This window comes from Schistocerca piceifrons, chromosome X (genome assembly GCF_021461385.2).
Source record: "Schistocerca piceifrons isolate TAMUIC-IGC-003096 chromosome X, iqSchPice1.1, whole genome shotgun sequence".
In the NCBI taxonomy this organism is placed as follows: Eukaryota; Metazoa; Arthropoda; class Insecta; order Orthoptera; family Acrididae; genus Schistocerca; species Schistocerca piceifrons.
In genome coordinates this window covers 819,835,380-819,851,643 of record NC_060149.1, presented here as the reverse complement: position 1 = coordinate 819,851,643, position 16,264 = coordinate 819,835,380, and the positions used below count along the sequence as shown (strand labels likewise).

The following is a 16,264-nucleotide window of genomic DNA, read 5'->3' as shown; positions in this document are numbered from 1 at the left end:
TTTGCAATTCATGTGTCTAACTGTGGTGTATGTCATCACACCATTACCCCCTTGGAACACTTTTCATATACCATTTCATTTACAATCAACAACGACCACTTTTCAGAACTTAGATTTCCTTGAAATCTCTGGTCATAATTGGGTTTATTTTTGATAGAATGAGGGGGACTTTATAAATGAGCATGAATGAAAGTAGGTTGGATAGCATTACAGTGATGCATTTGGGATTAAGTTTTTCTGATACTTTAGTCTTATTTGATGGATGAGTTCAATGTTGAATATACTTCACTGTGTTTGGCAACCACAACATAAGGTCATCCTTCAGGTGAGTAATGATCCACCAACCTTTCCCAGAAACTAAGCTTTAGACATTGATTTGACCTAACAGCTTTGTGGTTTACAGCCTTTAAAAGGAAAGTAAACTTGGTGAAATTTTTGGGACAGCGGTTATAAAAGATTGAAAGTAATTTCTGTTGTGGGCTTCTGTAGCACAGCGAAAAGGATAAATTTTCAATTAATGCCAGAGTCCCTGGGTGCATATTTGTTCCAATAAAAATGTCTAAGGTGGAACTCAAGTTAATCAATTTAAGTGAAATAATTATGGCTGGGTCACAGACTTCTCGTGTCATGACTTTTAAAATCATTCAGTTTTAGCATTTTGAACAGTCTTGTTTAGGGACATTCAACTGAAGATTATTTTCTGCACATATTGTGTGACCATATTCAGTTAATACCAGTTCTCTACCATTGTTCTTTTTGAGTGTATAAAAAAGTCCATTCAATTCTTCAGACACGTTTAAATGCTCAGCTGTGATGCCCATGCTAGACAATAGTTGTAATTAAACAAACATACACCTTTGGACATTTTTATAACATGAAAGTACTGTAGTTCTTTCACACAGCTACACACACAAGAAACAGGAAACATACCTACACACACAAGTAGCAAGAAATGGAATAATCTTCAACCTTGGTTTTCATGTTCCTCTCTAAATGTAAATGTATGGTTGTTGTAACTGGCTCAACTTACATGTTTTAAATGAATGGTGTGTGGAAAATTGTGTAAGTTCAGGTTTTGGCTTGAGCATAAAAGAAATTTCAAGCTTCTGTCACAAATATAATTTACTAAATCAACTGTTAGAACATCACCATCCTTCAGTTTTTTAATGCATTATATCTAACACATTATGAAACTAATTTGTCCAGTTGTAACAATGGTGTCTGTGTCTGTGGTTCATGTAATGCATGATATTTAATTGTCCTCTAGTAACAGTAATAGTAAGCATATGAACCTAAGCTGTGAAATTGTGAACTAAAACACATAACTTTATTAAAAATTTTGTTGCATGTATCATAACAGACAGACATTTGTTAAGGAGCCATGATGGTCTTTTCTGTTGCTATAATAATCTCCTTGTAAAACAGTACACAGAAAACACGCAGTGATGCTATAAAGACAGAGCAAACATCCTAATAGTGATGCGTGCCCTCCCCCCCTTTCTCTCTCTCTCTCTCTCTCTCTCTCTCTCTCCCTCCCTCCCTCTCCCTCTCCCACCCCCCTCTCCCCCTCCCTCCCTTCCCTACACCCCCTCCCCCCTGCCCCACAACAGCAACAGTAACAACAACAATAACAACCACCAACACCACTACCCCCTTCCTTTCTCAAGTATCTTCATTAAAAACAATTTATGCATTGGAAATAAGTGTATATATCCTAATCTACTTCATGGTTTTCTGTTCATGGAGTGTGAAGAATGAAATCAGTATACTTGTTTTCTGTGCTGTATACAAAAAACATGTTTGGACAATGTTCGCACTTTTTCTAGAGTGCATGATTTCTTAAAAAAAAAAAGGTTCTGGTACTGTGACCTTCTGGAAGGGGGCAGGGAGTAGGAGGGTGGGGGGGGGGTTCTTTAAAGTTATTTAAATGCTTTCCTGAACATTTTAAAAATGCAGATACAAAATTTGTGCTGGTAAAAAAATAAAGTTCAATCATATCACACCACAAAATCTGCAGTTCTGGTTTCTTTCCACAGAGGTAAGAGTACTGGTGCATACTGTTACGAATCAAGCACTGCTTATCTTTGGCACTATGTTACATCATACCATTCCTTTTGTCTTTGGAAACCAAGGTACTTATACCTGCAAATGGACTTTATATATATATATATATATATATATATATATATATATATATATATATATATATATATTTTTTTTTTTTTTTTTTTTTTTTTTTTTTTACTCTTCAAGGAAGTTCAGTGCTGCAGTGTCGCAGCTCTGTTTTTTTGTGGTCTTCCATTAGAATTTTTGGAACTGACCTTGCACAAAATTGGTGGTAACCAAGCCTCTCCACAAAAAATTTGTGCACCAAACCCCATGAAATTTGGAAAAAAATGTTGCAAAAATTCCATAATTGTGAAATGATTTTCATAAATTTTGTCATTGATTTTCATCACTGGTTCATCAGTCATAAGGTTAGGCCTACCACTGCAGTCCTCATCATCAACATTGGTATGGCCACTTTTAAACTCAGTGCTCCATTGCCTCATAGTCTTCCACTCATTCTTCTTTTTCTGTACACATCACAGAGGTCATGATAAATTTCAATTGATTTACAGTTTTTCGCCAACAAAAACCTAATCACAGAACACACCTCACAAGTGGTGGGATTTTCTATTGCAGCACACATTTTAAAATGTCACAGAAAGCAAAGGAGCAGAGACACGGACCACATGCTACCACCACCAGATGCAGACTGAGTTCAGGAACATTACGGAACCATGATGGCAGCTGTAGGCCTGCCCAATGCTGTGACAGACCGAAATGTCTGTTATTTTCAAGATTGCCCTTGTACATTAGCAGACTGAGTTCAGGAACATTACGGAACCATGATGGCAGCTGTAGGCCTGCCCAATGCTGTGACAGACCGAAATGTCTGTTATTTTCAAGATAGCCCTTGTACATTAGCAATATTGCAAGCAAATAAAATGTGCCAGATTCCATTACATGGTGGCACATCAGCTATTAGTGACAACAGAAAATTGTGGTATTTGAAATTTGTCACTTGTATTGGGAGATTTCAGTTAGCATATTCTTTTCTTTCATCAGTTATAGTTGTTTCTGCCATTATGAAATTGGATATGGCCATTGTTGTTTGCTTGTAATATTGGTAATGTATGTCAGAACATTTTATATGGATGCAACAAAACTGGAATCACAACAAATATATAAACTAACAGCCATAAACAGTATTTATTGTGTTCTGAAATTTTAAACGTGTCATGGACCTTTGCTTCTAAAAGTATTAATAATAATCCTACTGAGTAGATGACCTATAATTTTGTATCAGGGAGACTTTAACAAAACTAAACAGTAGCCATACTAAACTGGAAATGAGAAGAATGCAAATAGAAAAGGTTTTACATTATTCCATGTACAGAATAAAAGTTAATATTAGATTTATTAAAGTGCGCAGTATAATTGTTAGTACAAAATGGTTGAAATGTTGCTCCTTTTTCTGGGGAAATTACTACCTTAAGTGTGAAATGGGTTGAAGAGACATTTTTGCCCTATACACAGTCAGTTCCAGTCCTTCTGCAGACAGGAATTTAGTTTTTTATGCCAATCTTATGAAATGAAATGATCGTATGGCATTGTTGGCCGGGAGGCCCCATGCGGGGAAGTTCGGCCGCCGTATTGCAAGTCCTCTTTAGTTAACGCCACTTCGGCAACTTGCGAGTCAATGATGATGAAATGATGATGAAAGACACACAACACCCAGTCATCATGAGGCAGAGAAAATCCCTGACCCCACCGGGAATCGAACCCGGGACCCCGTGCGCAGGAAGCGAGAATGCTACCGCAAGACCATGAGCTGTGGACTGCCAATCTTAAATAATACATAATAAACAATCTTTAAAAAGATGCTCATGTTCTATTATTTATATTATATTTTTTTTTATAATTGATCTTACTTTTCTAAAACACTGCTGTCACATCAGTCAGAGCTCTGTAGATCAGTTTGTAATTAATAGACTTAGTAGTTTGAAATGAAATGTCCATTTGACATTCATGTACCCCACTGAAACACAAATATCCCTTGTGCAATTCATTTCTTGTTCAATTTATAGAATTCCTCACACAGTTTTGTTTACATCAAAATACCTGTCAGTTTGTCTTGGATAACAGTAATAAGATACTGTTTCTGAGTTATCACCGTAGATGACAAGCAACTCTGTGAATGAAGCAAAATAATATATTGCATTATATATGCTAGAGGGATCTATGGATTGAATAATTAATCTAATCTAATCTAATTCTTTTTGCTACCTGTTTCACTTTTCTTTTCATCAGTACATATGTTCCCTTTAACACAGTAAATCACAAATGGATCAAACAATTTAACCAAATTAAAAGACTTCAGTTGTATGTTTTAGTATCATACATAATTTGCAGATTAACTGAGAAGTTAAATAACATTATCTTTCTTTTTTTGTGAGAATGAAGCTATATGTGGTTGTAAAATACGTTACATAAAACTGCACTCTCAAATTTTCTGACAACTGTTTTGAAGGAAATAGAAGTTGATTGGTAGTTTAATAGAGAAAATTAGACTGTCAATTTTGACAGTTATAGTTTAAGTAGGGCACCATCTTTTTCACTTCTGTAAAAATAAATGAATGTGTAAATAGAGTGTATACTTTTACATGATAAAAAGTTTAAATAAGAATTTTGCACTACTTTAGCATAAAAAATGCACATCATAGATAAATGAATCATTTATGGTTAAATGAGAGAGAGGCTCTGAAATGGGCAGCTTACTTTCATGTATCATCAGTGTTTTTTATTATTATTACTTTCTTTTATTCATCTAGATATTTCGGTACAGTCAATAAATTCACAGCTAAAAATTACAGAAAGTACTATGTATAAAGGAGGACACATCAGTGACACTCATATTTAGAATTCAGAGTGTACAGAATGGTGTATTTTCTACTGCTCACACTTATCAAAGTATTTTGGGCTATTACACTGAGGTGACAAAGGCCATGGGATACCTCATAATATTGTGCCAGGCCTCCTTTCGCCTGGCGTAGTGCAGAAACTTCATGTGGCATGGACTCGACAACTTGCTGGAAGTCCTCTGCAGAAATACTGAGCTGTGCTGCCTCTATAGCCATCCATAAATGTGAAAATGTGGCCGATGCTGGATTTTGTGCACGAACTGACCACTCAGTTTTGTCCCATAACTGTTTGATGGGATTCGTGCTGGGTGATCTGGGTGGCTAAATCATTTGCTTGATCTGTTCCAAAATGTTCTTCAAACCAGTTGCAAACAATTGTCGCCTTGTGACAGAGCAAACTTGTCATCCGTAAACATTCCTTCATTGTGTGGGGACATGAAGTCCATGAATGGTTGCAAATGGTCTCCAAGTAGTCAAACATAACGATTTCCAGTAAATGATTGGTTCATTTAGACCAGAGGATCCAGAACATTCTATGTAAAGACAGCCCACATCATGATGGAGTCACCACCAGCTTACACAGTATCTTGTTGACAATGTGGGTCTACAGCTTTGTGGGACCTGCACCACACTCAAACCGTACTGTCAGCTCTTACCAACTTAACTCGGGACTTATGTGACCATGACACAGTTTTTGAGTCATCTAGGGTCCAGCCGATATGGTCACAAGCCCGAGCAGGCGATGTCGTGCTGTCAGCAAAGGCACTTGTCCTAACAAATATCTTCATTGCCTGTCACACATTGATTTCTGTGGTTATTTCATGTGGTGTTGCTCATCCGTTAAAATACACACCTCTACGCAAACACCACTGCTCTCAATCATGGGTCTCAGAATATTGAATTCCCTAATAATTTCCAAAATGAAATGTCCTATACATCTAGCTCCAACTACCATTTCACATTCAAAGTCTGTTAATTCCCATCATGCAGCCATAATCACATCAGACACCTCTTCATATGAAACACCTGAGTACAAATGACAGTTCTGCCAAAGCACTGCCCTTTCATACCTTGTGTATGCGATACTACCATCTGCATATGTTGCATATCTCAATCCCATTACTTCTGTCACCTCATTGTACATAAGCTGTGGTCAAGTGAATTCCTTGCTGAAAGCTAACATTTTGTCCTTACCCATAGAGGACATTTTCAAGGGGGCTTGTAGTTTTTTCGGAGGTCTGACGCATAACCTGGCTTCCTTACTGATTTGAAGATGTCCTGTGCAGGTGGGGAAGAAACACTGGGTTTCAACAAGAAATTCATCTGACCACAGCATAATAATCCAGAATATTTTAATAAATGTGATATTTTTGGCCATGAAAGTTCACAACATTTTACAATTTTCTACTGCTGCAAACTTATTAAAACCTCCAGTCACTCAAACACCCATGACTGCAGATGAATTTAATGCATGTTACATATTTATACCCAGAGACTTCACATTCTTCCTCAAAAGCTTTCATGTGTTGAATTATTTTAATTAGCCATCAATAACAATACCTGTTTAAGAAGTTCCTGTGTTCTTTATTTGTAATTTTCCTTATCTCAGAAACTAATGCATTTTTATTAAAGTATTTGAAAAATTATGAGTACTTGCTTACTGTCTTTGTTCTCTTTATTAGAAAGCTTCTGCCTCTTTCGCACTGAAACTTCTATGCTTTTATCAGTCACAAAGTGAGACATTTGAATGTGTTAAATTCAGCTTAATGTTTCATGAGTTTAGTTTCTTGACTCAATTTGATAACAACATGTGGGTTAAAGTTCTTCCACTGGATCATTTGAAAAAATAGGAACCAATTACAGCCTCAGTATATGAATAATGTTCTTGACCTGTGTTCAAGTTATGTTAACTTGAACACAGGTCAAGATCATTATTCATATACTGAGGCTTACAATAACTGCACTTGAACTTGATCCACGATCAAATAACATTTGTATCGCATTAGATTTTATGCAGTATAGCTGACATGATGGAAGAATAATATTATAACTTAACTCATGAACATAAGGTTGAGTTAATATTAATTAATACTACTGTGCACTACTCTATGCAACGGCATCTGAGCCAAGTCAGGGCTTATTGCATCTTGCTTTGTAGGCTAGGGATCGAACCATATTGCTTGAAGGCTCTGTCCAAGAAGCTCAGGAGTCAGAAAGCCATATCCTAGAGTTTCAAGAATGGGTAACTCAAGTAGACAGACTACTAACTGCACGTGTTGAAAACGACGTCACCGCAGATGATTTGCCGGACGATGACCAGGTGTGTGTTGTAGCTTGGTGGTTTATGGCTCTCGTAATTCTATTTTTATCAAATAAGTTGTCCTGGGAAACTTTACCTTCATCAACTATTTGTGTGAAATTACATAAGTGATGTTTAAAGTTGTGTTTTTACTCATATTCTTTTATTTTATTGGTGGCATATAAAAGTTTTGTTAGAATTTCATAAGCATGTAATCATAAAACTGTGTCTGTAATATAAGACATAAGTTAATCAGACCATGCATGTGCTTTATTGAAAAAATATGAATGTTGTAAAACCACACACACACACACGCGCGCACACACACACACACACACACACACACACACACACACACACACACACACACACACACACACACACTTTTTTCATGTTAGTAATGCAGTGATCCAACAGCACCTTTTATTTATGAGGAAAGGTGGTTTATTTAAACAATGAATTTTAATTCCTTTCATATTATTGAAAAGAAAGTAAATGGTCTGCTTGACCCTCTTTTTAAGCCATTCTGTGCTGTCAATATTTTTTGCTACATTCAGAAATATTCATCATTTTCTTAATATTTCATTTTTCTTGTAGTCTGTCCTAGGTAAGCAATGAGTGTTCATATTCATAAGTAACACAAAATACATTTCTTTCATTTGATACAGCGTCTAGTTGAAGAATTTGAGACACAGGAAAGTACACTGAAAGAAATGGAAGAGCAAGTGAGAACTTACCATGAAGCTGGAAAACATGAAGCTGCTGCCAGGTTGCAGGAACAGATGCTCCTTCTACAGGTAGTGGAACATGTTACTTAAGAGTTTAGATTACTTGAAAGGTGACTGTTAAACACTGAAGAGCCAAAGAAACTGGTACACACCTGCCTAATATTGTGTAGGGTTCCCATGAACATGCAGAATTGTCACAACACAGTGTGGCATGGACTTCACTAATGTCTGAAGTAGTGCTCGAGAGAATTGACACCATGAATCCTGCAGGGCTGTCCATAAACCCGTAAGTGTACGAGGGGGTGGAGATCTCTTCTGAACAGCACGTTGCTACGCATCCCATATATGCTCAATAATGTTCATGGTTGGGGAGTTTGGTAGCCAGTGGAAGTGTTTAAACTCAGAAGAGTGTTCCTGGAGACACTCTGTAGCAATTCTGGATGTGTGAGATATCACATTGTCCTGCTGGAATTCCCCAAGTCTGTTGGAATGCACAATGGACATGAAAGGATGCAGGTGATCAGACAGAGTGCTTACATATGTGTCACCTGCCAGTCATATCTAGATATATCAGGGGTCTCATATCACTCCAACTGCACATGCCCCACACCATTACAGACCCTCCCCTGCTGACCTGCAGGGTCCATGGATTCATGAGGTTGTCTCCATACCCGTACACATCCGTTCAATACAATTTTAAATGAGTCTTGTCTGACCAGGCAACATGTTTCCAGTCATCAACAGTCCAATGTCGGTGTTGAGGAATTCAGGTGAGGTGTAAAACTTTGTGTCATGTAGTCATCAAGGGTACACGAGTGGATTGCTCCAAAAGCCCATATCACTGATGTTTCTTTGGATGGTTTGTGTGCTGACACTTACTAATGGCCCAGCATTGAAATCTGCAGCAATTTGCAGAAGGGTTGCACTTCTGTCATGTTGAATGATTCTCTTCAGTCGTCATTGGGCCCGTTCTAGCAGGGTCTTTTTCCGGTCACAGCGATGTCAGAGATTTTTATGTTTTACTGGATTCCTGATATTCACAGTACACTAGTGAAATGGCTGTATGGAAAAATCCTCACTTCATTGCTACCTCGGAGATGCTGCATCCTATCGCTCGTGTGCTGACTGTAACTCCATGTTCAAACCCACTTAAATATTGACAACCTGCTATTGTAGCAGCAGTAACCAATCTAACAAATGCACCAGACACTTGTCATCTCATGTAGGTGTTGCCGACTGCAGTGCCATATACTGTATGTTTACATTTCCCTGTATTTGAACATGCTTGCCTATACCAGCTTCTCTGGTGCTTCAGTGTGTAAACTATAACACAAACTTATTTGGTTCTTTCTATGCCTATGTCACAGAAATGGTAGCACAGAGAGACACAATTTAATTGCAGATGAATGGTATATCCTTTGGCAGACACTGGTATATTTAAAATAATTTGTTACAGCAACGATTTGCTGAAGTCCAGAAGAAATTTCAACGATTTCGGTCACCCCCTCATTCACATTTGGAACCACGTTTATCAAGAGCACTTCGAGAACTGCGTGGTGTTGAAGAAGCCACTTGTTTACTTGAACTTGCCTCTGATGATCCTGAGGGTATTGAGGGACAACTAAAACACTGCATGGTTAGTTACACATACATACTGATAGTAATTGTCAGAAACACACTGCTGAAATGGAATTGATAATAGTGATGATGATGATGATAATAATAACAATAACAATAAACTGTCAAATCCAGCAACAAGTTACATTATTTGGAAAATTTTGTGAGCATACCATAGAAAAGTAAATAGTCACATTAGAACTGTGACATGTAAGGTATGTTAAATTTACCTTAAGTTTAATAACAAAATGTTTATTAGCTATTCTTGTACCACACAACTCGTATTAATGTTGATTTTTATTAATTGCTCTTTCTCATAAATTAGTCCACCATACAGTTTCAGAGATATTAAAAACTGTACCATTTGCTCCATAATATGCAATAGTTGTTTTCTTTTGATGTACCCTTCTTTCTTTTGTTTTGGCTGGTAGGGTGATGTATACTGTGGGTACATTTTCAGACTTACTTGTTTCTTTAGTGGGGCTGACAGTGCTGGTGATCGGAAGGGGCTGGGAGGGAGGGAAGCAACAAATATGCTATATGCCAATGTGCCATTTTATCCATATTTATGAATGTTTGTTCAATTTTGTAACAGAGGTTTTATCACAAACTGAGTGAAATCAAAGCTGAAGTGGAAAGCATCATAAAAGCTGGTCGTAAACTGGTTGATGAGAAAGCTGTTTCTGAACCTCAGAAATTTTCTGTGCGATTAGACACCCTTAAGGAGTTATATAACAAGGTAGGTATCTAGTCATTGCCTGTCACTTCTTTCTGTACCAGAAACTTGCAGTACAAATATGAGTAACTGCCTACTGTTTGCCTCGCAGTAATGGCAATGTAGACTATTTAAGTAATCATTGCTTGCTTAGAAATATTGTTTGGACAGCAAAAATATTTAAAGCTTTTTTGCAATCCATTTTCCAGCTTGGACTGCAAATAACAGAGGCCAAAACAGCTTTAGACTCAGCCCTGGAACTGTCAAAAAGTTTACATTCAAATATTCCACTTTTAAATGAATATATAGATAATTTAGAAAGGAAGTTGGCTGATAATGAGAAACATGGAAATTTTAATAACAAAACTTACATGCAGCTTATAAAGGTATGTTGTCTCTAATAAATAGCTCAATATGTTTCAAAAACATTATTTTTTCCATTAATGTTTCTGTCCAACATTACAGAGAGCAGTGAATGACGACTTCCCAGTGTATACTAAAGTTAAAGACAACATAAAAACCAACTTTAAGGCATTTTCAGCACTGTGTGATCCTGTTTATTTAGAAGTACTGAAAGATCGAATCAATGACACTTTAAGCAAGTGGGATAAACTATATGACCATGTTACAAATATTGATAAACGTCACCAGGTAAAGTGATATCCAAAGATTTCTGGGGATTTGCAACTATACGGATTGTATTCCAAATTTAATTTTTCTAATTGATTTGATTTCAGGAAATTTCCATAAAGGAATGTGAAACAAAACTTACTGATATCAGTAAGACTGCAGATGAAATCAATAGGTGGTTTTTGGAAACTGAAGAGAAACTGAACGTTCATTCCAGTCTACCAGGAGATAAAATGTCAGAGAAGCAAGTTTTAGATTACAAAGTAAGTAATTATTATGATCATGATATTATCTGTTATTCATGTTCTCTACTCTGTTGTAACTTCTTTATATTAATGTATAATTTTTCTTAGTTGACCTTCTGACTTCTGTGAGCATTTGTAGGGGAAGTCTTTAAACTGTACAGTATTTTCATTGGTTGTGTTCCACAGTTTTGACACATTGTAAAAATGACATCATATAACACTGTAAGCCACAGTTTAATTTATTCTGTATTGTGAGACCTATCTTCATGAAAGACCATTATCCACGCATCCACTTCTGCGTGAATAAACATTATTTAAAATATTGTGTTTCTGATATTGTTTTTATGTATATAAGCAGCTGTTTCTGTTAACAAAAATCTATCCTAGATAATTATCTTTGACCAGAACCAAGTGCACAAAAAAGAATAAATTAAGCAGCAGCTTAAGGTGCTACTTGATGTCATTTCTACAATATCATCAAATTGTAGTTTCACCATATGATTTGCCTGGATTGAAATAATTTCATGTTTTCTAATTGAAAGCATTTTCACCATACATATTTGCCTAACAGAGTAGGACAGATGATGTAGTTCCTTTTGCTAATCACTGCTGGGTGTACATTTCCCATTGATTAAAACTGAAAATCTCTGCACATTATTTGGTAGTATTAGTAAATAATACATTCATAACTGAATGTCATCCATCAACTGGGGATGTGAAGCCAACAGCCTATGTGTTTCTTCAGTACTTCTTTAAACTCAAAAAGCAGTGTAATTCGCCTCATGCATTAATCTTTAGGTCGTCTCATAACTGTCCAGGTGAAGTAATTATCTTGCAAGAAGAAGACACGTGCATACACCATCCAGTAGGATCATTCTTGGCAACACACTGTGTTGTGAAAAATTAAGCTTATGGTTGATGAAGCGTTTACTTTTTTATGACTTTTTATATATTGAGATCTTGTATCACTGGTCCCCTTCTGGAGTTTAGATAATTAGCCGTCAAAGCAACAGGCACAACACTAGATTTGAAGCATCCTTCCCATAGTCAACAGCTTTGTTCAACTTCACTTGAAGCAAGGGGTATAAATGCTTGTGCAAGGGTTTCATTAATTTCTCAACATGTGGGGCTTTATCTCCAGTGGCATAATAAACAGGAACCAAAATTTATAAAGTTCTTCACAGTGCAAAATGAGACGAGTCCCATGTTGCTGTTGTTAACTGAGAATGAATTGTGCTATGGCACTTTGGCAGTTTGTAACATCTGTTTATTTCATCCATTGTCTTGTGCAGCTATTTATTTTCACTTCTGGTCCAGGTCTACGAGTTACCAAACTTGTCTGAAATTCCTAACGTAACTCATAGAGCTTCTTCATGTGATTCTCGTAACATCCATATGTCTTCTAAAAAGGAATTCTGGAGAAGTATGGTAAACCTTCATCTGACCATCTAGAACTGGGTTCTCAAATGATTTCCCAAAATTGTTTGAGCATCTGCTGGACTAGTTCCTTCAGTAACCCCACAACCATTATTGGTGGTGTTCCGGTAAGACACTGCACTCACGTTTGGGAGGATGGCATTTCAAATCCCTGACCAGTCAGTCAGATTCAGGTTTTCTATGGTTCCCCTAAATTGTTTAGGAAAAATGTTGGGAGTGTTTCTTTGGGCTCCTGCTATTTTTCCTTGACTGTTAGTACATTCACATTACCTTTCACAAACATAATGTGTTTTCTTTCACCATGCAGTTTCTCAACTGTTCCGTGTAACACCATTTTTGCAATAGTGTAAAAAAATGTCTAAATGAGTTTGGGATTTCAGTATAAAATTCCTTACAAATTAAAACTGTTAGCCAGACAGAGAGTTGTCTATGCAACCCCGTCTTTTATGGGTAATGGAGATTTGGATAGCAGGAAAGGGATAGGCAGAACAGAATTGAAGCTGTATGGGCGACTCATAAATCATGCTTGGATAACTTAGCAGATATCATCATTGCCCATGAAAGGCAAAATTCCAAGTTTGAGCTCTGGTCAGGTACACAGTTTTAATCTTTCAGGAGGTTTCAACACAACACATACCACTGCAAAATGAAATATATGTTTCAGATTTTAATGTATTTTAATAAACTGTTTCCATTTTAATAGGAACTGCAAAAACTTTTGACTGTGAAGAAGACAAAAATTAATGACCTGCATGAACTTGCAGATAGCTTGGGCACTTTTCCAGGAACTGTAATTGTAAATCTGAAACTTGATCAGCTGGATTCAATGTGGTCAAGAATAATGAGTAAACTTGATGTGAGTAGTATGCATTGTTTGAAATATCTTTTTGTTTACAGTATAAGCTGCAACTGCATTTTATTTATGCTACTATATTATTTTCACTTCCAATTTGTTTCCATTTTCTCTAAGAACTGAGCTGCTTAAACTGTAAAGTCTCAATTCAGCTGCAACCATTTTTATTTACCTCTTCTGGTCTGTTCACACCACTGCACATCAAATTTTATTGTAGGCCATCTAATTTATTTCTATTTTTACTTGGTCATATTTGTTTCTTAAATTATTTGGTAGAAATATAGGAAGTTCAGTATGTTCTTAGCATGCCTGAAAATTGAGACTGATATGTCAGACAAAGTGATTTTCATTACACACAACACAAGTAGTTTTCATTCAGTCTCTCTTACTGTTTCTTTTCTTCTTTACAGTATTTTCCCACAGGTGATGAACATTCACTTTATACATTAGTCTGCATTTATGTACATTATTTTTGTATCATCTTCCATTCTACATACATAAATTCTACATACATAAACAGTGAAACTTCAACGGTGAAACTTCTTAAAGAACAACTTGGTTCAAGGATATACATGAAGGAGATTCTGAAGCCACAAAATTATTTTTTATGATTATTATACATAAACTGCTTATGTAGTCTATTCTTATGTGAGTTTTCATGTACATTATTGTGCAGGTAAATATAATTTTTCTGTGGGGTTTACTCTGTTGTTTTCATTGACCATTGTAGTGTCTCTCATATTTGTTTTCCAGTTTATAAATCTGACGGAAAAAATCTGTGCTGTCAGTGTCATAGTTTGTATGTCCAGATCCAATGCTGTCATTTTTGTGTATAGTGGGAGAAATTTTTCAGATTTTTTAAAAATTTAAAACTTAAATGGGTCGTCCTTGTGACTCAGAGAATCTCTAAGTTGAAAATCACTTGAGTTATCCCAATAGTGTTCAAGCTAGATGTGAATTGTGATTTTGTTTCCATTCAATTTAATTTTAATAGCCATTTAAGTTTATTGGTTCCAAATTATTCCCACAAGACACACACAAATTATTATAATAGCATGTCTTTGACATTTGGGCAACATGCTGCCACACTTTCCCTGCTGTGTGTATATGACACATTATGTAAATTAATTAGTGGCTATTATGCAGAATAATAATTTTCCTTCTGTCAGATTTGCTACCTGAAAAATTTTTCCATTTTATTTGTAGCATCAGGAGAATAAAAGTTTGCTCCTTGCATTTAATAAAAGATACTTTGATGAATGCTGATGTTCTCAGCTATGTCAGCTACTTAACTACTAATAGCAATAATTGCTTCTAGTACAGATGATGTATCATATGGGACAATGTCATGAAATCAAGCTTCTTCTGGCATATAGACAGTCTGAATAGCTCATGGGATTGTGGCATGGTAAAATTTTTGTCATTATTACCGGTGACATGTTGGTGGTAGATATCTCTAGTTTGTACATGAAACAAGTGTTTACTGTGTGTGTACTTTTACCATTTTTCACAGTCATATATTACCATGCTGCCACAGTTCCGAGCACTGTGAATTTAAATTTCAGAACACAAGAAGGTTGTGCTGTGCTTCATGCTTTGTGAATGATAGAAGTTACTTGTCGAAATATCAGCAATGTTTGACTGCACCTGCACCATTCTCAATAGCTATTCAAACTGGGACCATTTAATTAACATATGAAAACTACATTTTCCATACATATGAACTGTATCTTGCTTATTGCACTTGTTTTGTTGTGTTTCGCCATACGCATTGGTGGAGGTGGATGTTGTGCTTTCTTTTTAAATGTGGTATTAATGGTAGCTGGTAATACTTGGTACTTGTAAAATGCAAACTGTCATGGTTAAACAGTTTTAATAAGTTCAATAAATACCTTTTGTAAGTTGGAAAATAGGTCTTCTTTTCACTTTAGAAAGGAGAAGTTAAAGTACTTTATATGGGACAAATGTAATAGTCATTTATTTTGTTTTGTGTGTTCATTATATCATATAAGGAAAGTAAAAGATGGTTCAAAACAAAAGCTCAAATAAATTTGAAATGGGTGAAATGCATTCATTTACTAAAACAGCTTTGGTGATAAAGCTGACAGTATCTGTTTTTGCTGTTGGCTTTACTGTTGCATTTTTTAACAGGTTCAGCCTGCTTCTTGTTTTAGGGAGGGTTAATCACTATACGTTGTAATATGGCTGTGTCAATATAAAGTAAAGAACCACAGGGTAAAGGTTATGTTGATTAAATATTGCTACCATATTAACTATCATAAATTTTAATCATACACACTGTCACTGTTCACCTCTTTTATTCTGTTGTGTTTAATTCATCTTGGGATTCGTTATCTGAAATGACAGTAACATACTCAATTTTTTCATCTAATTTGAGTCTTTAGAAAAAAGTAAAATAACTTATGTACATGATAAACAGAGGTTTTCTACATGTAATATTATTAGCCTTTGATATGCTTTACTGCTTCATGTATGTTTTTGTTGTATGATATTTTGACTGTTAATTAGAAATTGTATTCTGTAAATATATCTGTAATACATTAACAAAAATAGCTATTCACTAATCGGATACTAATTTATGTTCTGCAAAAATAATTCTCCTCCTTAGTGCACATAATAACCTGATATTACTACACAAGTTTCTGTCACATACTGATTTATGGCTGTAAAAACTTAACAAGCTCTCAGTCAGTAGGCAACCCAAATTATTCATATAACTTGTCTGTTGTAGAAGAAAATTAGCTGGAGCTGC

The 16,264-nt window shown here is 35.9% G+C and overlaps 1 protein-coding gene across 1 annotated transcript in view; it reads left to right on the top strand.

Moving 5' to 3' along the window:
- LOC124721174 (dystrophin-like) overlaps positions 1 to 16,264 on the top strand; it is a 949,029-nt gene that overhangs the window by 773,146 nt on the left and 159,619 nt on the right. Inside the window, exons 27-34 of the mRNA XM_047246008.1 lie at positions 7,126 to 7,287; positions 7,935 to 8,063; positions 9,451 to 9,630; positions 10,207 to 10,350; positions 10,536 to 10,712; positions 10,792 to 10,977; positions 11,064 to 11,219; positions 13,342 to 13,494. Of these exons, the coding sequence (XP_047101964.1) occupies positions 7,126 to 7,287; positions 7,935 to 8,063; positions 9,451 to 9,630; positions 10,207 to 10,350; positions 10,536 to 10,712; positions 10,792 to 10,977; positions 11,064 to 11,219; positions 13,342 to 13,494 (1,287 nt within the window). The remainder of the gene's footprint in view (positions 1 to 7,125; positions 7,288 to 7,934; positions 8,064 to 9,450; positions 9,631 to 10,206; positions 10,351 to 10,535; positions 10,713 to 10,791; positions 10,978 to 11,063; positions 11,220 to 13,341; positions 13,495 to 16,264) is intronic.